Source organism: Dermacentor albipictus, chromosome 1, assembly GCF_038994185.2.
Source record: "Dermacentor albipictus isolate Rhodes 1998 colony chromosome 1, USDA_Dalb.pri_finalv2, whole genome shotgun sequence".
NCBI classification, from domain to species: Eukaryota; Metazoa; Arthropoda; class Arachnida; order Ixodida; family Ixodidae; genus Dermacentor; species Dermacentor albipictus.
Window position 1 is genome coordinate 365,409,310 of NC_091821.1, and position 25,601 is coordinate 365,434,910.

At 44.5% G+C, this 25,601-nt stretch overlaps 1 protein-coding gene across 1 annotated transcript in view; it reads right to left on the reverse strand.

Annotated features, from left to right (window-relative positions):
• Positions 1-1,129: 1,129 nt before the first annotated feature.
• The window catches only part of LOC135906983 (arylsulfatase B-like), a 32,096-nt gene continuing 7,624 nt past the window's right edge, over positions 1,130-25,601 (reverse strand). The window contains exons 2-10 of the mRNA XM_070530710.1: positions 10,759-10,931; positions 10,314-10,473; positions 9,365-9,477; positions 8,335-8,445; positions 4,680-4,805; positions 4,420-4,546; positions 3,780-4,073; positions 1,222-1,393; positions 1,130-1,136 (exon numbers count right to left, since the gene is read on the reverse strand). Coding sequence (XP_070386811.1) covers positions 1,130-1,136; positions 1,222-1,393; positions 3,780-4,073; positions 4,420-4,546; positions 4,680-4,805; positions 8,335-8,445; positions 9,365-9,477; positions 10,314-10,473; positions 10,759-10,914 — 1,266 coding nt within the window. The 5' untranslated portion in view covers positions 10,915-10,931. The remainder of the gene's footprint in view (positions 1,137-1,221; positions 1,394-3,779; positions 4,074-4,419; positions 4,547-4,679; positions 4,806-8,334; positions 8,446-9,364; positions 9,478-10,313; positions 10,474-10,758; positions 10,932-25,601) is intronic.

Here is a 25,601-nt window from a genome sequence, read left to right on the forward strand (position 1 = left end):
CAGGAGTTACGTCAGGCAGATCGGGTGCTCCGTTAACGACCATGCAACGGAACAGGTACTTAATGCTAAGAATAAAGACGGTCCGTACTTAAGCGTGCACTTCTCTGCATGAGCATGTAAACCACGGTTTTCTTAGCTGTGAATTTCAGGAAAAAGCATAGACACTGTCACTTGTGAGCTACCAGAGGAATTATTTATAAACCAAAAGCAAAACAATGTGTAAGTTACACATCTGTATCATCGTATGTCAGAGACGCGGTAACATTATGGGGTTTTACGTACCAAAACCACTTTCCGATTATGAGACACGCCGTAGTGGAGGACTCCGGAAAGTTCGGCCACCTGGGTTTCTTTAACGTTCACCTAAATCTAAGTACACGATTGTTTTCTCATTTCGCCTCCATCGAAATGCGGTCGCCATGGCCGGGATTCAATTCCGCGATCTCGTCCTCAGCAGCCCAACACGATGGCCACTGAGCAACCACGGCGGGTAGAGATGCGGTATTCTAGCAGTGCTTTCAATGTTAGGTAATGAGAAGTTAGAGCATTGTCATGGTGCGCTTCCATTGCGGGGAAGCGCCTTCAGAAAATAAAGTCAGTGGCAACCGTCCTGTAACTTACTCTTATTTGTCTTGTTTTTGTGTCCTTTCTACCAAAGTACCCTGGAGGGTTCAAGTATATTCTTTTTCTCTTATCTTTTCCTACAGATATTAGAGATGTTTGTAACCACGAAACTTTTGCTCCAAATAATTGTTCTCTGACATTTTTGGCAGAAACGGCTCAAGATGACACACAAGACAGCAAGACAGGTACATATGTCCTCTTGGCTTATGTGCCATCTCTTGCACCATTTGTTCTAAGTTAAACACGTACCAACAAGGCCTACAAGTACTACTTAAAGTATTTATGGATCGCGTTTTAAGTAACTAAGTGGAAGGATGACGTTAAGTACTAACCTCCGGAAGAGAGCTTGCCAAATTGTTCAGTTCGCAGGGATCCGCAATGATGTTGAACAAGTAGGTGGTGTCGTTCCCCGAGAAGTTTCTCGTCGTCCATTGACCGCACTTCAGTGTCGCCCTTCTGCGCCAGTCACTGGGAAAGTTCAGACGGTTCTTCTTGTAGAGGCTTCTCAGGACCTTCGCCACCGTCGACTGGGTGAGCAGCTTATCGAGATCATTCCACGGTCGTCTGCCCCCGGTCGTGCGGTAGCGCTGATTGTACAGGCCGGTACCATCAAGCACAAGTTTGTATCGCGAGAAGCGCAGCGCCGATGCGTGCATAATCCACTCGTCGTAATTGTACAGCATCTCTACGCGAGGTGAAGGCAATTCTTGAGAGAGGTGCCGCCACATGTCAAGCCCATCCATCGTGCCAAGGCTCTTTACGTCGCCTCCTGAAAGCGTCAGAAATGTACAATTGACTACTGCTACAAGAAACGAATTACTGCTGAATATATTGACGCGTGTATTCTATGCAGCCGACAACGAAGATAGGGGCATTAATGGACTTCGTCTAGTGGGTCAGTGAGAGTCGGCGAGGACGAAAAAAGCATGTCTCTGGCCTGTTTGTTTTTGAAAAAGTTGTCCTGCTGTTCTTGGAGAACATCTCACTGTCTACTGTCCGCGTTGTACTGCGACACTGGTGGAAGTGCGGGGTACTGATCGCACCTGATGCTCCTGAGTCCTTCTTGGAGCCGTCCATCTAGCCTGGACGCGTTATCACCAGTTACAGCCACAGGGTGTAGTGTTGAGCCCTATTTTGTTCAACCTCGTCCTGTTAGGACTAGCGGATTGGACGGATTGGACGACACTACAAAGGGGTAACCACACGGAAATTACTTTGGGCACATTTCATGACTTAGTGTGTCGCGGCGGCGGCGGCGCATCCATTAAATTCTAGACGATGCTTACTCTATAATAACTAAAACAGGTATATTGTAAGTTAACATATGGTTGGCCGTCCACTTACGCGGTGCAAGTGGACGGGTGAATGTCGAGGAACAACTACACGTTAAAGACGACTGAAGTAACTTTCTGTGAGGCTGCCATATGCAGCATTATTTATAGTTTGTTGACAGTTTGTTGTTTGTGAACCCGTAGAGCCCAACGTGATCAAGAGGGCATTTTGGAGCGCAGGTCTTAGGCACTCGTTCGTGGGTTTTGCGTCGGCGTCGTCCCTCGGCGTAACCGAGTGAACGAGCACAGCGAAGGATGAAAGAGCTAACGCGGAGCACAGCGGGGGAGGAAATACGGTGATAGCAAAGAGAGCGTGAGGAGGAAATTGGAGGAGGAGAGTGCAGCAGAACCATGATGGGGAATGCGAAGGTGGAGAGTATGACGCAAGCGTAAGAAGAAAAGTGTAGCGCCACGCAAGACGTGCTCTGTAGTTCCAGAGTAGCGCGACGTTGTCTGTTCATCGATGACGCCATCGATAAAGGCATGCGGTGAGCCTGTCCACCGATGCCATATACGGAAAAAAAGCGCTACATGAAGGGAGGTCTGTCTTCGGCTGCTGCTGTCAATCGCGCTCACGCATCACCCACGCGTTGTCTCTTCCGATCTCCCGATTATCGAGGCAGTCGCGCCACACTTCGCTTCTCTGCTGCGTGCCGCACGAGACACATTGTCCACATTAGCCAATATATCGCGAAATGAGAACACTTATAGAACTGCGCTCACATTTCGCATTAGGGAGTATTGTAATCGTTGGTGAATTTTTCAACGTGGCAGCACAGCATAGCCACCGGCTGCGCTTCTCTCCTTTATGTTACGTAGTGCATTGGGGTGTAGTGCACTGGGTTATGCAAGGGTTTTACTTAGAGCTGATATTGGCGAGATAGCGTCAAGGGCCCCATGTCGCCGTAAGTCCGGCGTCGGCGGCGGCGGCGTTCTGCTTATCAGAAAAATCATCCCGAGACACGCATCCACAACCACGCGGGCCCTCCGTGTGGCACAAAGGCGTTACTGAACTTGTTCTATCTCTCAAGGTAAAACGTGTCAAAAAATTCGTAAAGTACAATTTACACAGAATGACAGAGATGATGGCGTAGGATTGCGATTTGAATATACAAGAAAACATAATTCTGTTACGCGGAAAGTTAAAGACAAACCCCTTTACGTGCGGCCGTTTCAGGTCTGTCTTAGTAGGCGCGGCGCCCCGCTCGGTTCCTTGCAACACCTTCCACATGATATTCGTCGCCAGCGTTTCCAGGAAAACATAGCGGTTACATATGCTGCAGTTGCGGGGAAGCGTGAGAAGCAGTCAGGCATATTTGAATGTTATCGCGTTCTACTGTTACAGGCGAAGTTTGAGTGATTTCCAAATATTTTCCGCTCCCTTTATATTGAGGACGTGAAAATTGAGCCGCAACAACTATGACGACATTGTTCGGCTTGTAACATTCATTTTGTGTAGAGTCGGATGCCTATACAGCGAAGTTACTTTTACAACGAAGGACTCCAAACGTTCTGGCCAAATTCCTAACTTTCATATACAGTGCTATGTATGAAACATAGCATGTCGACTGAACGCATGTGGTCCATTTCCCAGCTATTACCTGCGGTCAGCCGTAGAATGTCCATTAGCAAACGCCCAAAACTATTGTCTGCTTTACTTCGCTGTATCCGAAGATGACTAGTGCTAAGCAGTAAAGTGCTTTCTCATTCGTGCCGTCTGGACACGTGGGCAGTTACCTCTATCGATAGGTGTGCCTTACTGCATACACATTACCATAGCCCACTTGTGTGTGCCAGCCTTTTTCATGCAAATATCGGACCTACCACCGATAGAGTACAGTGTAGGCAGCCAGTCCGTGATGTGCATTAGTTGGTGGGAAACTCTACGCGTGCGGTCGAGCAGGGGACTCCAAACGAATGCCGCCGACCTAGTGGCGCCTTCCCAAAGAGTCCCTTTGGATCCACGGAGCGGCCAGTTGAAGCTGCGGCTCCCGTGTGCCCCGAACGGAACGCCGCCATTGTCGCTGCTGAAGGCGATGACTGCATTCTGCAGCATCCCGGCGACGCTCAAAGCCTTGAACACCTCGCCTACGGACTGGTCCATCGCGTCCACCATCCCTGCGGTCGGAGAAACACTGTAGGATCATGAGTGGAACAGCGCCGCAAAACAAGATCTATTAAGGCCAAGGAGACAGGCATGGTGTTTTTAAGTACGTGTTAGTTTGTTTTACTGGATAACAGATTCCATCACCGCTTCAGTGACAACGATTCGCGAAATTACGTGCTCGTGTTTGCATGCATTTTCAATTACATAAATTTCCGTTTACCCGAAACACAAAAGCACTAAAATTAGGAATATGTAATATGTGTGGCAACAAAACAGTGCATGTCAACATCAGATTCTGCTTACTACCTATGCGTTCTGGAAAGCGTAGAAGTGTGCTTCCTGTCTTCATGCCCTTACCTGCAAAGATTGTTCTCTTCTCTTCTCCTATGTAGGGAAACTTGTCGACATTTTCCTGTGGAGCCTGCAGGTGGCCCTCTAAGTCTGTACCATGTACTGCCTGGTAGCTCAACAGAAGGAACAGCGGCTGGGTGTCGCGAAAAACAACAAACATCTGTATATAAAATACTCGAAGGTATTTTCCACTGCTTACAGGTAGCAAGGTAAGTGAACCATTTAAGCCTTCTGATGTGGACCTAAAGCGCATCTCTTTGTCTTACCTTCTTCTTGTCTCTGTTGGCGATGATATGTTGAGCTCTTTCTGTGTAGAGCGTGGTGGAATACGTTCCGTTTACAAACCACAGCGGGTCAGTGTTCATCCAAAAGTCAAGGCCTGTATGGTTGTCCTGCAAAATATGCAATTACATGGCACTTTTCTTGCAAGGCAAGATCACAAAACGTGTGCGTGTGGGTTTGCGTGTGTGCGTGCGTGCGTGTGCGTGTGTGCGTGTGTGTGTGTGTGTGTGTGTGTGTGTTTGTGTATATACTGCAGCATAAAAGTGCTGGATAACCAAGAAAGACTCGAAGTGATGTAATCGAATAACGTTCAGTGTTTGGGTTCTCAGTGCCGATATTGAGTGTCAAAGTTGTCGCCTCTTGTATTTTCATCTACCTGGAAAATTTAGTAATTCTACCTTGCTCACCATTACTGTATTTTACTTTTTTGCTTGCATTGGCAAGATGTCTGTGGTTAACAAGATATTTTTCCCAATAAGTAAACTTTCTGAGCTTATTTTGAAATGAGCTTACTTTGAAGAGATGCCATTACGGGAGTTTTGCAACAGTTCTTGTGCGTCCGCCGCCGTACGGCGCACTTTCTCGATATTAAATGTCAACAAAAGAACAGCCAGCAATTCAACCAGCGTATAAGTCCTGAGCTTCAGTTTTCAAACGTAATTACCCACAGACTATAGCATAAAACTTACTTACGAGCAAAGATTTATGTGCGTTTCGCCATGGCTTCACCGCTATACAGAAAAGTAATGCAGTGAAGCACAAACACTGCGTTGCGGTGAAGACAAGAAAAAATTTGCGCAAGTATCAAGTGTAAACAGTGTATCATTATTTAATATACTTTTGCGGCACTCCAGGGCACCGAAGGGGTAACGGAGACACCAAAGCTGGAAACCGGAATGATCCATGAGGCCTCGGCGATCCAAACCCATGGATCGCCCAGGTTCCAGGTTCCAGGAACGCCAACAAAATCAATAGCAAACAATAAAAATACAAAATAAGTGTAAAACAAGCCACAGAAAGGTGCCTACATTGAAGTCCAAAGAAGTTTATTGTATAAAAGTCACATAGACAAAAAACAGCAAATTTAGCTTGCTCTTGGACCAATATCATCAAAAAACTACACCAAGCGAAGGTAAGCCAATCGCAAATTTAAACATACAATTGTTTGATATGAAATATAGTACTCATTGTCGTTTCAACTCTCACCTACAGCGCTAAATTTCGTCAAAATTCATTGTAATTTGGCACAAACATCCGAAAGCACAAGTGCAGCTGTTTCACAGAGGTAATCCTGTTTTATTTCGAAGATCAGGGATACATAACCCCGTTAAACAATAGGAACACTCAGAAATGACAGCGAGTGAGAATGTAGTACGAAACAACACACCAACTTAGCACATGGTTGCTTCGTGCGATACTAATGCTTTATTATCTTTTAGTTTATAACTGTTACCTTTCTCATATCCGAGGGCTAGCTTTGGTAACTAGTGTACATATTTTTTAACTCAAATCAAATATCACTTTCGATTAACCCTCTTATAGGAGTACTGACGTCAGTGACGTGACATTGCTTACTCTATATTTTTGGGTTCAGTGAGGCTCCTGTACCTCGCAACCCTAGAAAAAATTGTGGCAAGCCTGAGAGCGCCCTAAATAATTTACTACAACAGCTTTTCTACGAAAGAGTTTCGACATCATTTCCACGGAAGAGTTACTTGAAGTCATGGCGCTGAATTGAAGCTAGGACTTCAGTTGATGCAGTTAACGAACCAACTAGCCCAAAAATCTAAACTCCACGGAGGCGCATTTGTCACGACGTCATGACGCAGAACGTGGTCACGTGCGAGAAGAACGTGGGGAAGTGATAGCACTTTCTCCCAGCCGCCCAGTTTTCTTTTCTGCTGAGAAATCGGGCAGCCGAACGAGTAGCAGCATAGCAGAGGAACGAGTGAGCCGAAGGAAGTGCTGAAACATTCCGATCATGGTCACAACGTCTTGCTCCCATGAGACCACATTCTGCGTCGTGGCTATTGTGACACATCAATCACTCAATCAATCAATATTTATTTTCAACAAACGTATACAACGTTGACTAGGGTAGACGGTGCAGAAGCTCCCGCAGCTTCACCAAGCGCCGTCCACTCAATAGACTCAATACACCTCCTGAGAAGTGAAGGCGAAATTGGTTCGCAGAAAAGCTTTTATAGCAAATTAGCGAGGATTTTCTCGTGCTTTCCGCTATTGTTTTCTAAGGTTTCGAGGTCCAGTATCTTCATTTAGCAAAAATACAAAAGAACTTTCGTAAACGTTATCTCACTACTCCCTTATGGGCGCTGTGATGTCATGGGAATTCCGGAATGTGGAAGGTACCGCTTTTCTTGAAAGTGGTTTGGCTTTAAATATGTTCATAACTGTTCAAGTAAATTGTTCTCCTAAAGGTGGTATGTATAAAAATTTTTTGTTTCACCCGTGGCCCACCAAACATCTGTTACACGTCACCCTTAAAATGGCCCCAATTTTCTTTCAATATAATATCACTGCCGTTTTCGGCCCTTCCAGGCACGCCCTCAATCTTTGTAAGTGGTTCATATAACACCTTAAGCAGGCCGAAAACGAGGTAGAGCAATTTTCATACCCCTTATTGATGCCTGGACTTCACACGTTTGCCTGCACAGCGTCCATAAGATCTCCCGCATTTTCTTCATATGAAACGTCATGCTCTTTTTTTTTCTCAGAATACCGTGAAAACATGTGTGTTACTTTTTAGCGTTTCTAGTCGCATTGACTGCTTCACACTAACACACTGTGCTGCCCATTGTTATAGAATTGATTAAGCTATTGCAAAATGGGGCAGACCCGTCGCCAGAGTCGTCTTTATGGTGTCCGCATTCTCCGAAACAAATGCCAAATACCGTTTCCATGATACAATAGCATACGGCACATACGACATTCGGAGCATACGGCAGACATTGTCAGCTCCTGACTGGACGCTTACCATTATCATTGAAAAGGAAGGTTTACAATCAGTGCATTTCACCGGTGCTGACATATGGGTCAGAGACCTGTAGGCTCACAAAGGAGCTTGAGAACAAGTTAAGGACCACGCAAAGAGCGATAGGACGAAGAGTGCTAGGCATAACCCTAAGATACAGAAAGAGAGTGCTTTGGATCAACGAGCAAATGGTTATAGCCGATATCCTAATTGACATTAAGGGGAAAAAAATGCAGCTGGGCAGGCCATGTAATGCGCAGGTCAGATAAAGTTTGGACAGTTAGGGTTACAGAATGGGCACCAGCAGAAGGGAAGCGCAGTCGAGGACGGCAGAAGACTAGGTGGGGCGATGAAATTGGGAAATTTAGCTAGTTGGAATCGGTTGTTGCAGGACAGGGGCAGTTGTAGATCTCAGGCCTTCATTCTGGCAGTGGACATAAATGATGATGATGATGATAGTGGTGATGGTGATGATGATGATGATGACGATGATGATGATACAACAATACTACTTGTAATCCTTTCCCTCTAAAGGTAAAGGCAAGCGAGGCTACGCTGTAAAGCTTTTCATGCTAAAGAATAATTTTCTTGAAAGAATTCGGTCATGGCCATAAAATGCCCGCACCGAACGTCTTTATATTACTTACGTATGTGATGCTGTGGGTGTAATAGTCTTCATCTCCGTTGTTATACCCATAAAAGCTGTCGAAACCGCGTAAAGTAGGAGTGACGCTTTCTGTGTAATATCCCAGGTTCCACTGCACGTAAGATGAGAAACATGAACCTTTGCACATTACAGGCAATAAAATGTCTCTTAGCCACGGCATAGCGTCTAATCGAATTACAAGCTTCTCAAACTGAAAACGTTTCGGTTCATAAAGGCGTACTTCCATTGCACAATTACTATCGCGCCGAGCATGCACAAGCGAAACAACATGTGAGGGTGATAACAGTGATGGCCGCTGGCTGAAACTTCGTCTGCCGATGTCAATGAAAAGTAGCGTCAAACACATTCGTATGCCTCAGAAACCTCATATTCATTTTTGTATGAGGCCTGAGGTCCTGTGATCATATGAGAAAAATTATTTGAGAGTTCAATGCTTTTAGTTTGACTTTTTCACTGAATCCTTGTCTAGTTCACAAGAATATGGCTCTCGACGGAATAAAGAAATATGCAGGGCCCACAGCTGCCAGCAGCAATAAAGCACGGGTGTTTTATTAGCATTCTTGGGTCCACGTGGTAAGTAGCAATCACCTTAATGAAAATCCCGATCCTACTTTTGACATCATGTGTTACTTTTTTGGAGCACCTGTAATAACATTAAAGTTAGCGCCTATTGTGACACAGCTATGGGCTTTACGGCATCTTTTCTTTTTTCGGTCCAGGATCCCAGGACACAAGCAAGAAACTCCAACTTCGTTATAGGTTTTTGGTAGCCTGAGCATGCAAACGTATTGATACGATAAGCAACGCCCACTCCTATTAGCATGACTATTTACCCTTTGTTTTGCTCGATTCGGGGTCAACCAGTATACAAAAATTATCTTGAATGTTTATTTTTATTGCATTCATTTTCTTTCTTTCCACGTGCCTCCTCTCCCTACATAATAATAATGAACAAGTTGTTTTTTGCTGCTATGACGCTTGTAAAAATTGTAAAGATAACGATGCTCTACCTTCCCAACAAGATGTGTCTGGTAGCCGAGGTCCTTCAGGTACTGCGGCAGAATCCGCAGATTTGTTGGCAGTGCCCACGGCTCGGCTACATCGATCGCGAGGCCTTGCATGCCTAAGTGGGACAAATCAGATACACAAGTGCTTTGCTGCCAAGTGACCCTCGAATCTCATATACGACTACGGCCATGTTATTATCTTCAAGAGATTTTCTTAAAATACATACGTACATTAAAAGAAAAAAACAGTGCCATGTTTGTTTTTCTTTCCAGGTCCCTGTCTTCCACGTTGTGCTCGTTTTGCCGTGAATTCCCAGCTCACCCAAGCCTCTACTCGTGTTCCTAACAGGTGTTGTACATAAGAGGTAAGTAGCATGGCAAGATGGTAAAAATGCGGGGCCTATTTCTGTGACCACATAGCATGTAAAAAAGGCCTTCGAAAGGCTTTGAGAGAGAGAGAGAGAGAGATTGTATAGATGCATAGGGAGGTTAACCAGCTGTAGTTTTCGTTGGCTACTGTGCATGGGGGAAGGTGCTAAGGGTATCGGAAGAGAGGAGAGGAATGAAAACCACGTAAAGTCTTGGTACGTAATGCAGCGATAGTCAGCAATGCTTTCGAGGTCGGTCAAGTAGGACCGTAAACCTCAGGAACGTGAGCAGCACGGTCATAGCCTTCATCATGGACTTACTGCGGGAGAACTGGCGTAGAAATTTCTGTTTTGATATCGGCCAGTCCGCTAAACGCACCGCACATCACTTGGCTATCGGAACTATAGCGCGGGAAGATACAGAGAAGAGGTGTGAATGTCTTCTCGTTTTTGTACGTGTCGCATGAGGGGCTGCCAGCCATTTTTATAAGAAAGCTAACGCTGGTGGTAGGTGCAGTTTTAATTTAATTTAATTCTACTTTATTTTTTTAGATCAGGGCACATCGAACTAGATGAGACGTCACCTGTGCGACATGGGTAAAGGCCAGTCATGAGGGCAGCCCTCGAAGGGGTGCACGCTGGCTGGGCGTAGTAACTGTTCAGTATGACGCCATCGGCCGCGAGGGCATCCAAGTTTGGTGTCGGGATTTGAGAGGAGCCATGAAAGCTCACGTCGTCCCATCCCTGCAAAGCATAGCAGCCTTCCATTAGCACGCATTGAGTGCCATACATTTCATTCTTGTTTTTTTTCTCGGCATTTTCTGCAACGTCTTACGCAGTTTCAAGCACTCTCCCCATCACCCAACATAATGAGAATCCGGAAAGCAACGTTTGTCATTACCAGCTTGGACGTAAAACTGAGCAAGTCGGTCATTTGGGGCAAAGTAGCTACAACCTAATTTTGAGCAGTAAATTCACGTAAGGTGTCTATGACTATTATACGATATAAATTGTCATATGCTGACTTACCAGGTCGTCGGCCAGCAAGAATATTATGTCAGGTGGAGTTTTCGCACAGCAAACAATTGGCAGAAGCACTATAAGTCCAAAATAAGACATTTGAGCTGTCCAGGGGGAAACATTTTCGTGGCTTAAACCTCCTCGTAATGTTCTTGCAGCACTCATTTATGGTTGTACCTGCCCTGGAAAGACCAACAGTCTTACAAAAATATTATAGTGACACTATGCCGACATATTGTTATTCTTTTTTATTGAAGTCTAATGTATTAAACTCAATAGCTAGAATCTCCCCCCAAAGCATGAATCTTTCCCCAAAGCCTTCATTCTCAACGTTCCACTGATGTTTATTTAGGGGAATATTTTGCTGTTCATGTGTGTATGTGCGTGTGGGTTTGAGTGGGGGGGGACGTTTGACGTTTAGTAAATATAAAATTAAGATCATCCATAACCACAAAACAATGAACAATGACCGTTTGGCCCACAACACGCACACCACTGTGCAGGAACAGGGAAAAAGGGAAGCACAATGACCCCGTCTCCGGCGTGGACATGGGAATTCGGGTTGATGTCTAGTGAAGTAAAGGAATAACCCCTTAAAAATTGTCCAGATCCTTCCTGGAGCAGCCCAACTGGCAATAGCTCTAACAAGTTCGTCGGCTCGTTCACCGTTGTCGCGTCCTCCGTAAGGAACTGGTTTCCCGGAGTAAATGGCCGACCAGAACAACAGTCAGTCATTCGAAGTTTGAGTCACACAGACTAAAAAAACCGCAAAGGTAATTCGGCTGCTCTATCATTGAACCTGACAGAAAGAACGCTGACAAGCGACGGCCCACTGCGATGAATAGCAAATGCCCGACATGTCCTCAAGATGCACGCACATTGAAAATTGGGCTCACACCCAAAGATAAAGGGCACTGTTGATGGCCCGATTGCTTCACGTCTTTGCTTGCAGCGTATTCACATATTCCCATACACGGTCATTGACACTACGACTTGTTGGCCCGATGTAAGAAGCACCACACGAAAGACGAACTTTGTACACCACACTCTTCAGGACTACTGACAAATCGTGGTCAAATCTCTATAGTGCCCCCTTACGAGATGAGAACTCCTTATGAAAAGGTCAAGCGCCGGGCTGGTGAGTATCTCTATCCATTGGAAGAAACCAGTGGGTTTCCCGCAGAAATGAGATTTGATTTGAGTGCCTCCCGCATACGAGGCAAACGCTCAACTGCGTACTCTCTTAACATACAGGGCTGAGAGTCCTGAAGGCAGATTTTTTGCAATTGACTTCTTGAAATCGCTAGAAATATCTTCAGGTTCGGCAACAACTAGAATCTCATCTAACTGTTATGTTCGATAAGATGTTCTTCCTTAAGGTGTTCTAATGCAGCCGTGTGGAAAAATCAATTTTTCAAAGGTGAGCTTTACTTTCAATGATCCTGTATCGTAGTATAGTTGAGTTTCAGATGTTGTCATATAGTATAGATATCTCGAAAATAACACAATGAGCAGCTTTATGTCATAATTCATCTGTTAAAGAGCTGAATAGCAGCAGAACTTTCTGCTGTAACCAAGTCATTAAAGTTCCATGAGCTCAGGCACAGCCATCGATTCTGAAAAGTTAACTCACTATTTAGGACTCTTCTGTCAGCAGATGAACGGGGCGCTGTGATGATAGAAAGTCGCTCAGTTAAAAAAAATTAAATTATGGGGTTTTACGTGCCACAACCACTTTCTGATTATGAGGCACGCCGTAGTGGAGGACTCCGGAAATTTCGACCACCTGGAGTTCTTTAACATGCACCTAAATCTAAGTACACCGGTGTTTTCGCATTTCGCCTCCATCGGAATGCGGCCGCCGTGGCCGGGATTCGATCCCGCGAAAGTCGCTCAGTTTCACCACTGGAATGTGGCGAAGAAAAAAAGAAAACACATCCTCACTAGCTTTCTCAGCATTATGCATCGATAATGGTAATTTGAACTAGAGCTTTGGTGGAGCTTAAAATCTCAACTTTTTGAGGGCGCCATCTGGCGAAGGGCGAAATGATGCCGCGAGCGGGGTACATTATTTAAACGCTGAACTTAAACATGAAAGAATTGTTCGGTACTTCACAGCTTATAAAAGTTCGGCATGTCGGCCTCTAGAACACTGTGCACAGTGCAGCTTGCTAAAGGCCACATTCACTTGGACAATGGCACGGCAGACCAGGAGCTGCCATGGCACTGACGGAAGCCATGTTCTTCATTCTGCGGGGCCTTCTTGCATTAGCCATGGTATCAACTACAGTTCACGAATGTCTCGGCGAACAACGGTTCTGCGATGAACGCATATGTACCTTCGCTGGTGATATGGCACCTCCTATCTCATCGTCATCTCCAGACGCAACCCTACTCCTAGCGACCCTTTCGAGCGCGGCGCTGGGACATCATCGGTGGTCGCCCGTATAAAAGAAGTGCCACAGGAATTTTCCTTCTGTGGGCACTGCGGACCAAGAACTGTCATGGCACTGACGCAAGCCGTGTTCTTCATTGTGCAGGTTGGTTCCGATACAAGCTCCTTGCGTAGCGATTATCCTGGTCTTATGGTCCTGCCGTGGCCCCGGCGATGCCTGGCTATGGCTTATGAGTGCCTCATTGCGTGTAAACTGCTACTCTGCGGCGATGTTGAAATGAATCCGAGCCCTACACAGGCTGAAATGTTTAAACAATTGTGAGAGGGGCAGGCTGATTATCGTAACGAAATCCAAGAACTGCAAGCGCATTTCTTGAAAAGTGAAAAGCTGGTTTTCGAAATATACAATATGTTTAACAAAATGCAGACAATCTGCCTTAAAGAAACGCAAGCTTTTATGGGAAAGTGCAAAAAAACAATAAACGTGAAGGAAAGAAGGTCACACTTGTGCACGACAAGCTCAAAATAGACAAGCATGTTTTCTTTTGGGACTGATCGCAAAATAAACAGGTACAGGTCGTGGATGGTCACCCTCGGAAAACAAAATCGTGAATCAATGAGCCTTCGCGGAATGAGCAACTACGATCAATTTCAATGATGAATGCTAAGTTAATGTTAATTTTAGAAGTTTTTAAATAAAATGGATTCCCTAGAAATACTGTTGTTTCAACACGAACCACACATTACTGTTATTACTGAAATTTGGCTCGAGGATATTAATGACCAAGACATCTTTCCTCCCTCTTATAGTGTTTATCGCGTGCATAGGTCCTCTAGGAGAGGAGGTGTAGCGGTCCTAATTAAAGGTCAGGTAGAAGCTGCCGTTTCAGAAATAATACCTACGTTGTAATATTTGTCTACTAAGGTATCTGGGGCTATGCCTCGTTCTATTCACAACTTACAGACACCCTGACGTCCCTCCTGATTTTTAGCACAAATTATGGTTTTGCATGAATAAATATTTAAACACTAAGATCATTCTTGTAGGTAATTTTAATTTGCACGGAGTAGACTGGCTGCGCTTTCAGCCTGGGCCACATCATAGTAGGGATAATATAGTACTATTTCATACCATGTTAACACATGATATCGAACAAGTTGTTCTTGAGCCGACACGTGTACAAGGTTCTTCATCTTCAGTTTTGGGCCTTCTTTTCATTGCTCGCGAATTCACTGAATTCATGGTGCTGATCGAACAGGGGCTGTCTGATAACTATATTTGTGTTTCCATACTACTTGATTCCTGTGATAAAACAAAAAAATATCTGTACATATTGACAAAGATTATTCTCGCGCTAACGACGCATGCGGGATTTTGACGAAACTGATTTTTACGAAAATAATGATAACTTACTTTGGACCCGCTTTAAGGTCATGTGTCATTTGTGTCTTGATAAATTCATACTAAATAAGAAAAAAAAACAAGTTCGCAAGCAAACACCAAGGATCAATCGCAATGTCATCCGTATCAAACGCCAGACTAAGAGGTTAAATAAGGATTGTGTGCAGCTACATTTTATATCTGAAGTGCAGGACAAACTAGCACTTGCCCTGAGTAGTTTGAAGGATTATTATTTTAACTCATCACTACCTAATTTTAATACTAACGATCCCAGTAAATTTTGTAGTTACATCTCCGAGAAGAAGAGACCAATATCCCAAATGACAATAAATGGACAGGTGGTTACGGAGAAGGTAGAACTTGCTCATAACTTTAATGTTTTTTCACAGTGCCTTCTCGAATCTCAGTGATTCTTCACATAACGGCACAGTGTACCAACCATTTGATGTAAATTTTATATCATATACTGGCGTACTCTCTATGGTGTCGAACCTAAAACCCAAATGTTCAAGTGGACCTGACAATATTTCTAACTTGTTTCTCCGTAGATATGCTATAATCTTATCAAAGTTCCTTGTTATAATATTCCGAGCTTCACTATAGTCGTCTGAATTACCGAGTCATTGGAGGACAGCCGAATTCCACCAATTCATAAAGAAAGAGACCGTCTACTTGTTGAAAATTACTGTCCTGTTTCATTAACGTCATCATGCTGCAACCTCATCGAACATATTATAGCAAAAAGCATAAGCAAATAACTAGCAAAACATTCCATATTAACTATCAGCACGGTTAAGAAGAGGGTATTCGACTGTCACACAGCTGATCACTGTAGTTCATTCCTTTGCATGAGCCCTTGACAAGACTGGAGAGATAGACTTAATTTTCCTTGACTTCCGCAAGGCACTGGATAAGGTCCCACATGATCAATTAATTCTAAAACATGAAAATCCAGGGATCCCTGAGATGTTTGTCTCTTGGGTTGCTGCTTATTTATCTAACCGGAAACAATTCGGTGAGATAAATGGCGGAAAAGCGGGCAGCCTTATGGTCACATAGGCAGTTCCCCAGGGTAGTGTCCTCGGTCCTCTTATTTTCGTTCTATATATTAATGATATTGTCACCATGGTTGAAGGTGGTGTACAACTTCGATTATTCGCCTATGATTGTGTACTCTTTAAAGATACTGTTTCTATGCGGGAACAATCGGGTTTATGTTGTAGTTTCAAAAATGTTATTGTATGGTGCAGGTGCTGTGGAATGGCACTGACTAAAGATAAAATTGTATTACTGCGAATGACAGGTTAGAAATCACCCCTGCTTTATACTTATAAGTTGGCTTCATCACCTCTTCATGAAGTCACCAGTTTTAGATACCTAGGAGTGACCCTTAACAATACGCCCCCCCCCCCCCCTCTATCGTGTAACGATCACATAACTGACACTTGCGCTTCAGCCTTCAGAAAACTATGCTTTTTGAGACACAAACTTAAGAAAGCCCCTTCTAACGTTAGAATTTTATGCTACCTTTCCTTAATTAGACCTAAGCTGGAATCTGCATGCATAGTTTGGGATCCGTACACGAAAACTAATATCAATAGTCTTGAGAGAATTGAGGGAAAAGCGGCCAGGTTTATATTCAACAAATTTTCAAGATATAGTTCCCACACTGTACTTATGAAAATTAACAACATTCAACCACTTGAGCTTAGAAGAAAGAAACGGAGACTTCAATTCTTTAAGCTACTTCACACTACCAATTTACTACCCCTTGACCCACCTGAATATTTATCATAGTTATCAAGCAGAACTACACGCCACCGTAGACGTGGTACATTATCCCGTTACTTTGCAAGAACGAACGCATACAAGTTTTCTTCTTTTCCTAGAACTGTAACCGAATGGAATGGTATAATTGAATCCACATCCTAATCTTGTAATTCTGTGCCTTTTTCTTTGCTTTGTCAATCTTATTTCATCTTATTTTCCTGTGTGTACCATATTTCGCCTTCGCTGCTTGGACCACGTGTCCGCTGTATTTCATAAATAAATCACAAATAATTGAGTAGAGCTGTTCGAACAAAACAAAAGTGTTAATGCGCCCTTGATAAACCTTCTGAAAAGGAAAGCCGTTTTACTGCGGCTTTTTCGTTAGTTCAAACCACGACATCATGCATATTACAAGATATGTCTAACAAGTACGAACCATGCAGTTGGTCAGTTCTTATCATCGATGTCTCAAAATTCTGCATAGTTGTAAAATTTTCTATTTGTTTTTTTTAGTTGTGCGTCAGTGATTAGAAACCAACTAGTACAGCAGAGTAGTGGTCTCAAGAACGCACAATACTTCTCTGATTTCAAATAAATTCCGAGGATCCGCACCCTTCGTGTCAATAGCAGAAGCAGATCTTAAGCACTCGCTAGTGAGGGATTGGAACCGACCCGTCAATAAATATATGTTAAACGTAAAGACATTATTGATAACTCGCGAATACATAAATTCTAAGCTACATCTTCTTTTGTCAGTTCGCAGCTTACTCTTCAAATGACGTTTGTTCAAGAGAAAACAAGATACTGTAGACGCAGACAGTCGTCCAACGCTTAAAACTAAGATTCTGAAACTTACCTCAGCAAAAATAGTGCGTTGTTTCAAGAATGACAGCGTCCAACAAGCCAAACGGGCGCCTGCCCATGACCTATGCTGCCCATGACCTCACCGACTTACGAGTCGTTGGTCGGTGAGCTCGACGGCCTAACTCTCACTGCGAGACTCTTGGGACAGTCTTGTCGGAACAATTTGATGCCTGTTATATGAATGAAACCCTTGAACCCGCTTATGATCGGTTTACATTCAGCGAAAGGCGTGTGCAGGGGTATTGTGCCCCATGCTCTCTCTCTCTCTCTTACTTTATATATATACGCCGTGCATATTGAACTTCCATATTTTTTTATCATTGTGGAGGGGAGGCCTCCGGATGTGACGAGGAGCATGACGGGACATGTTTTACAACTGCATGGCAGCTGCGCCTGAAATAATCGCAGAAATTCAACATATGCGATCATTTAACAAAGGACTTCCGCCTTTGGAGCTGCAGAGGGCCGGATGAACCGCGGTAAAGCTTTGTGACGTTAAAAACGATCAAGTTCGGGATCACTTCGAGGTTTCACATCAAAGCACCATCATCGCCCTTGAGCTCCGTACAGAACATAATAATAATATTTAGGGTTTTACGTGCCAAAACCACTTTCTAATTATGAGGCAGGCCGTAGTGGAGGACTCCGGAAATTTTGACCACCTGGGGTTCTTTAACGTGCACCTAAATCTAAGCACACGGGTGTTTTCGCATTTCGCTCCCATCGAAATGCGGCCGCCGTGGCCGGGATTCGATCCCTCGACCTCGTGCTCAGCAGCCCAACACCATAGCCACTGAGCAACCACGGCGGGTCCTCCGTACAGAACACGTGCTACTCCGAAAAACCTTTTCGACTGGCCATACTTATAATCACTGCCAACAAAGTTGTCGCTTGTAGCGGCTGAGATGAGACCGCACCTGCTCGTAAATAAGCCGCTTCCTGGTCAAACCCAACGCACAGAAATAGGAACGCGCAAAAATAAGGAAAAGTTACACATTACCTCGAATGTGGGCTGATCGCTATACCAACAAAACTAAAGCAGTGTGTGTTGTTACCCTATGCCATGCTAGCATAAAAAAATATTACGTGATCACGCATGATGCAAGAAAACTTTGAGGGTCATCATTTGCACGTGCCAGGAAATAGTTATGTTGTACATGAACGTAAATAATGTCACCGTGTCACAGCGTCAAAAACAAAGTAAAAAGCTAACTTTAATGAAACGAGAAGCTTTCATGCAAACAGTCAGCTCACGCCAAGAAAAGGGAACTCGAATCTAGAAACATGAGAAGTGGCTGAAATCTCCACAAAATAAGATCAGTGTAATTTTGTAACCATTTCAAAAACGTTAAATAGGGAATAAATAGGCCTGGTTAGCAAGGGCCTAAGCTTTTGTACAACGAACAAAGCAACAAATCATTCGAGTTTCACACTGACCTATCTGAATTTGCCCGACGAATGCATATGAGGCATTCTTTCCCAGACGACAACGCACCAGATACCTGGGGAGATATTCTGTAAGAGCCCACCTAGTGGACTTGCCCATTTCGCCTGCTGTTGAAGTTCTGATTGGCTTTGCTGAGCTGCGCGTCCGCAGCAACCAGGTGCCAAAGCGAATCAGCACTTCTGTGGCCGATGAAATGGACATGCCCACAAGGTGGACTCTTACAGACTATGCCTCCCGACATTACTTAGAGCACAATCCACTTGGTCCCCTGAACCAGAACAAGACATAGAACGCAACCTATATCTCAACACTGTCACTAAAGAAATTATAAGCCAGTGCAAGACAGCTAAGCGATCTAAAAGCATAAGTGCCTCAAACCTTAGTTCTTGGAACGACATTGTCATTAAGGAAGCAGCTAAGGGTGGAAGTATTGATCATGATTTTATTGCGCTTAGTGTCACACTGATAAAAGAATAAATGGACGAACATAAAGGAACAAGACGTGGACGTACGTGGCGCAAACTACCAACTCGTGTAATACTGTTAGAGAACACGCTTATATACAACGTGATGTGGTGGCGAAGGGGAGGAGGGAGTAATGGGGCCAAGTATAATATATGACAAGGTGACGAGATGTGATGATGCGGTGGTCCGGAATAGCAGCGTTCACTTGCACCCGTGGGCTCTGGCGAAGTCGACGTCAGCTTCGATGAGCATGATGGACAGAGCACTAACACACTTCTCTCTTTGTTTTGCTATCGCAAGTGCTTCCCATATTACTCGCTCTATTTTTATTTTTGCTGTGCTAATGACTTTAGTTCTTTCTAGTTGCAGAAAGCATCTGCACTGTTTGCAATGCACAGCCAAGTTTCTAGGTGTTGTTAGGAGCTGGCACGTGTGTTTGTGCTCCCTAATTTGTCGTTTATACAGCGTCCGGTTTGCCCAATGTACACATTCCCGCAGTCTAGTGGAATGTGATATGAAATGCAACTAGTGCATTCCACGTGCTTTCTCACGTGCTTAGTCTGACAGAATATAACACTCCTTTTTATTTTTCTCCTAAGGTTTTTCCGTTCACCCTTTGCAACAGACATTTTAATTTTGGCGTAGCGGAGAACAGTACTTCAACAACATGGCGTTGGGCTGTCTTTTTTTATTCTGTGTGACAGTCCATGCATGTAAGGCAACACCACGTCTTTTTTTTCGGTGTTGTTTGCGTTTTCCTGTTCGCCCTGATTTTCGGCAGAATAACTTCACAGCAACATATTCAAAAACAAGTGCTACATTCAGTTAGACTAGGCACGTGAAAAAGTACGTGGAATGCGCTAGTTGCGTGGTCTACCACATCCCTCTAGATTGCGGGAAAGTGTATATTGGTCAAACCGGGCGCTATCTGAAGACAGGTTATGGGAGCACAAATACACGTGCCAGCACCTGACGGCACCTAGCAACTTGGCTGTGTGCTACAAACAGTGCAAAGGCTCTCCGAAACTAGAAAGCACAAACGTCATTGGCAAAGCAAAAACAAAAACAGAGTGGGAAATTATGGGAAGCACTTGCGATAGCAAAAGAAAAAGAGAAGTACGTAAGTGCATCGTCCATCATGTTCATCGAAACTGAGGTGAAGTTTGCCACGGCAAGCAGGTGCAAGTGAACGCTGCTGTTTCGAATCACCGCATCGTCACACGTCGCCACCTTGTCGTATCATCAACGCTTTTACACATATATAAACCATACGAACCCTTTTCCCATGCATGCCTGCCCCTGCCGCTTTTATGCTGTTACCCTCCTATTTGATTTTCCATTTCTTTCTACAGCGAAGCTCTATATAGCTACCCTCTGGCGGTGGTCCACGTCAGTCGATCTACGCGTCGCGTCGACAAGGTTTCCTCTCCAGTTTCTCGCGAATCCTCTATAGCTACCAATCTAATGTACGTATATTGAATAAAGACATACTGAAATCGTTCCCTAAAACGACTCTATCATAACGCCGAGTTTCATTTACTTGTCACATTTGGTTCACGGCGAAGTTGTAAATGATACAGAATTCCCGTCTGCTATCAATACATGGCCGTCTATGGAGTGAGTATGGTTACAGAAAACGGTTCTACTCTTGCTTCATGGAGACTATTCCGAAACAAATTATGTGACAATTGGCTGCTAGGACGAGTATAACATTACGCCGAGTTTGAGCTACTTTTCATAATTGCGTGGTTCACATTGAAGTTGTAAATATTGTGAAATTCCAGTCTACTGTCAATACGTGGAATTCTACGGGAGGGAAACGGACAGCCCCATGTTTGTCCACTAGATAACTCAGCTCATTCCAAGTTTCGTTCAGCTAATTAACAACGAAGTATGCTCAACTGCAAACTACAAACAAGCGTATTTTGTTTCGTGCATTCATTTGACCGCGCCCCGGTCAACGCATATTGTCGCTAGCATCGGTGCTCGGTTTGACGGCCACCTGCGTCTTATACACACTGTTGCCGCCATGGGCGTTCTGTATTGTAATAATAACAAAAATAAAAATAATAATAATAATAGTAACAGTACTTGTAGTAGTAGTAGTAGTAGTAGTAGTAGTAGTAGTAGTAGTAGTAGTAGTAGTAGTAGTAGTAGTAGTAGTAGTAGTAGTAGTAGTAGTAGTAGTAGTAGCAGTAGTAGTAATAATAATATCTATATATACATAGATGTTTCGATTGACGTAAAACACTCCACAGCTTCGCTACTCGCCCTTCTTCGTAGAGTAGAAGGGCTGATATCTTTTTTCCTTGTTTTTTTTATTATGACCCCACCGACCCATTCAAAAGTAGCAGACGCCAGAATATCTTTTTCAGCGCCTCCACCACACAGGGTTGCGTCACTTCTATATACCACCGTGACGTCGCCTACGCCGAACAACTGAGGCTGACGTCCCTTAAAAGACCAAACCACTGCAAGCCCGGCCACGGCGGCCATATTTCGATGGCGGCGAAGGGCGAAAACTCCGGTGTACTTACTGCGGCGTGCCTCATAATCAGAGCGTGATTTTAGCACGTAAAACCCCCTAATTTAGTTTTCTTCTTGCCCCCAGGCTACTTCAATATAACCCGACGCACTTCTGCGGCGCTACTCAAGCCATTCTTTCACCTACGGTTTCTGTTCAGTTCTCCGAAGGCTTTCAAAGCTCTCGCTCCCCCAACACCCTCCTATGTTCTTTTTTTTCTTTTTTTTCCTGCCACCTTCCAACTTCCCCGCTCTTGTCCCCTCATCTTAGAAACCATGGCTAGATACGTCAAGCAACAATGCTCATTTTCTTTTCGGTGTCTCCATTTACAGCCAGCCGCCATCGACGACCGCCCGTGACGTCAGTCTACTAACCTGTTAAAATTAACCTGCCGAGTATGACAAGGCCGCATTTGACGAAGATAGGTGCTCCTATCGAAACGCTGGTCAGCCTTTGTGACGCACATTATCCCAGCTTATAACTTGTACACCACAATTTGCTACTCCATCTATCAGCCCCCTCATTGATTTTTTGTCTAATGGTTGCTTTGACTATTTTCGCCATTTTGAGCGCGATCATAACATCAGAGAACAAGAGCAGCCGGCGCCACTTGGCGATACCAACATCTCCTTAATGCACTCAAGAAAAATTGCTGGCTCTACCGTAATCGAGAGAAGATGTAAGCATGATATGGCAAGCTGTAAAGTAAATTCGTGGGAGATGATACTAGCTAAAATATTGAAATGGGTATGTGCATGTTCATAAAGGCTCACCACTACCACACGAACCTGTTTTCGACTAAACCTCACTGTAAGTGAAGTCTCGGCCAAACAGCCATCCGCGATACATGTTTTTCTCCCCATACCCCTTCTCCGTGAAGTGCTGTTGAGGTGTCCTCCTGTGAGAGACAGTTCTGGCACTGCACTTAACTCTTCCATTTCTCTTTAAAAATCACTTCACCCACACACACGCACCGGACGCTGCTGGCTTGGTCACGCAGCGTGGCGTCATCTCTCGAGCCGCAGAACTCACGGACCGCTGGCGCTGAACACGCAACCTTGTCTCAGCGACAAAAGATGAGAATCAAGTGTATGATGCCCTGTATCTGCCTTTTGATCATAGCTATTAGAAATGACGAATAAAAGTTCGGTGAACTAGAAGTTACAGCTTGAGTGATATTGTAAACAAACGTCAGGAAGAACTCGGAAGCAAGATATTTTTTGTTACTTTTTGGACTGTAACTAGTCAATGAAATGAGCTTCTGTACAAAGGGTTGGGGGCCAGAGACTGCATTTGCTTACGTTCTGACTCGTTGCCTGGATGATCTCGCTTTGTTGCCCCAACTTTCCCGGATAACAGCTCTGGCTTTTGGCTCAAGGTCGCCGACAATGGGAGCTGAAAGCATTTCATGCTTAAAACAAAACCCAGCTCTAATCACGCAAGGTCGCTCACCGTCGTCGCCTTCATTTATGTCAAGTGATCGTTTGTATCTTTGTTCCTCACACAACGCGTTCTCTTTACTTTTCTTTGTTGCTATTAAACTGCGTCACTTTCTAAAAGGCTCAAGATTAGCTTAGCAGGGACGTTTCTCCACATTCCAGCTGTTTGTGCAGCGGTATTTGTCAGGTTTAGCAGGTACACTTTATGTGACAGTCTTTCGGTGACGCAGCCGATGTGCTCAAATGTGTTATTAGAGGTTGCATCTGTGCTTGCTACTTATTGTAGAGTTCTTGAAGCGCATCCTTGAAGTCAACCACAGAATTTTTTCTCCGGTATTCTTGCAGAAAAATTTGCGCCTTAGATTCGAACGTGTAACTATTGTACCGACCACAACTATTGCCGTGCATTTCGATTGCTCTTAACGTAGTACCTACTCCATATTCTGTAAACCTATATTACTTTACACGTACGTACTCCAATTCCGGCGGAATTTAATTGCTGACGTAATATATCAGTATTAGACCAACAGGAAGACGCACGGTCAAAATGGTTGCATTGAAACAAGCTTTCAGCCTATTAAACTTAGTCTCCATAACTTTAGCTGCTGTGGGATTTTCTAATCAATTCAACAATAAACATAATGAATCAGGGTAGCATGATAAAGTGTTCGCACAATTAAATAAATGACAAGGAGATCAGTGCGAACCTAATGAATCATTGTTGCTGACAATTTTGTATCCTAGCAGTCAAATTTCTTAGTGAAATAAAAAGTTATATTCGATTAACTAAGCGGAATTCTTGCGATTCAACTATTAAATAAGACATCGCATGGAAAGTTGTCTCTATAGCAAAAAAAGGCACCTGAAAGGAGAGCTGAGAGTTGGTGACGGAATGTTTTGATCATTCTCTGTCAAACAGTGAAACTAAACTGTATTCAGCGCATGAAAGTGTTCATGGCCGGTCAATTTTTACGTGTCAGAACCGTAATATTGTCACGGTGCGCGGCGGTGCCGAAGCAGGGGGAAATAAAGAACCACGCGAGGCGTAGAAAATACGAGCCTTGTTTTGGGGCAACAACAACAACAACAACAACAAATGCATGTCTGCCTGCGACCTCGTCTCTACGCCCCCTCGATCACATTGTAAATAAACCTACCTCATCCGTAACAACTTTGGTGGACGACGCTCAATAATCGCTCTGGACAACCTTCTTCTACAGCACCCTCCGACAAACCCAGGAATAGGTCGGACCACTGCCTGAAGACACTGACATGAACGAGCCGCAAGCAGCTGGCGGCAGCCATGACACAAGCATGCAAGGCGACAGTGAGCGCCCAAGGCGACGCATCTGCTGGATCCCTCAGAAATAACCGCGCACCTTTTCTGGCAAAGCTAAACAGGATGTCGACGACTGGGTGAAGTATTATGAAAATGCAAGTGGTCACAATGGACGGAACTCAATGGCTCGACTTGCTAACGTCATTTTCCTTCTCACCGGAATCACACTTCTCTGGTTCGACAACAACGAGAGCACAGTGACAACGCAGGAAAGGTTCCTTGAGAACATTAAGAGCTGCTTCGCGGACTCACTTTCAAAAAGAGAGAAGGCTGAGCATACGCTTTCACGAAGAGCACAGCTACCCGAAGAAACATGCAGAACTTGCATTGAAGAAGTATTGAAACTGTGCAGAATTGTGAACACGGCCATGTCGGATGAAGGTAACGTTGGACATCTGAAGGGACTCGCTGAAGATGTCTACAATATTTTATATCGATGGAAGACCTGCGCACTCCGTCTGATGTAAGACGTCTAAGACGTCACTGTCGTGCTTTTGAGGTACTGAAGACGCGAAGAGAGTAGCTAAAGTTTGGCAGACTTTACAACGTGACCATGGTTGCAAGCGTGGATATCTCCACATCCCACGAAATCGCCTTGTTAGTGCGTCAACTCGTTAAGAAAGAGTTAGCCTATTTTCAAACACAAGGTGGATGAAGAGACGCAGGAGGCGAGCACCACCAATGCGCACTTGACGTACGCTGTCGTCAATAACCGGAACTTTGCCATCTGGAAACTAACTCTGAAAATTGGCCCTTGCATGAAGAACGCGTCAGCGCCGACCCGGCGGAGTTCCGGCATCCTTCGCGTACCTACGAAAGCCGTCTGGCCGCATCACCTCAACTGCTTCCTCGCCGAAACAGCCTGCCTCAGAAGCCATTTGATGTCTATCTTGTGTACCACTAGCCACATATTTGCTTTAGCTGCGGTATCCGTGGACATATCAGTAGATATTCTCACCGACGGTAGCAGCAAGTTTCGGCCATCCCTGCTTATCAATCTGGAGGCCAAGACAAGGTGTCGTGGTAGATCGCTGCTTCTTTTTGGCGAAATCCGCGTCAACGTGTATCCCGGCGTGAGTCTCCAGCTTCAGATGGCAGTCTTGCTCCATCTCCCACCGGCTATAGCCACCCGCCATCGTCTCACCATCACTTCATTTCCCGCCCTATCCCAGCTGGGAAACAAGCTGATACGACCAATGAAAGTGAG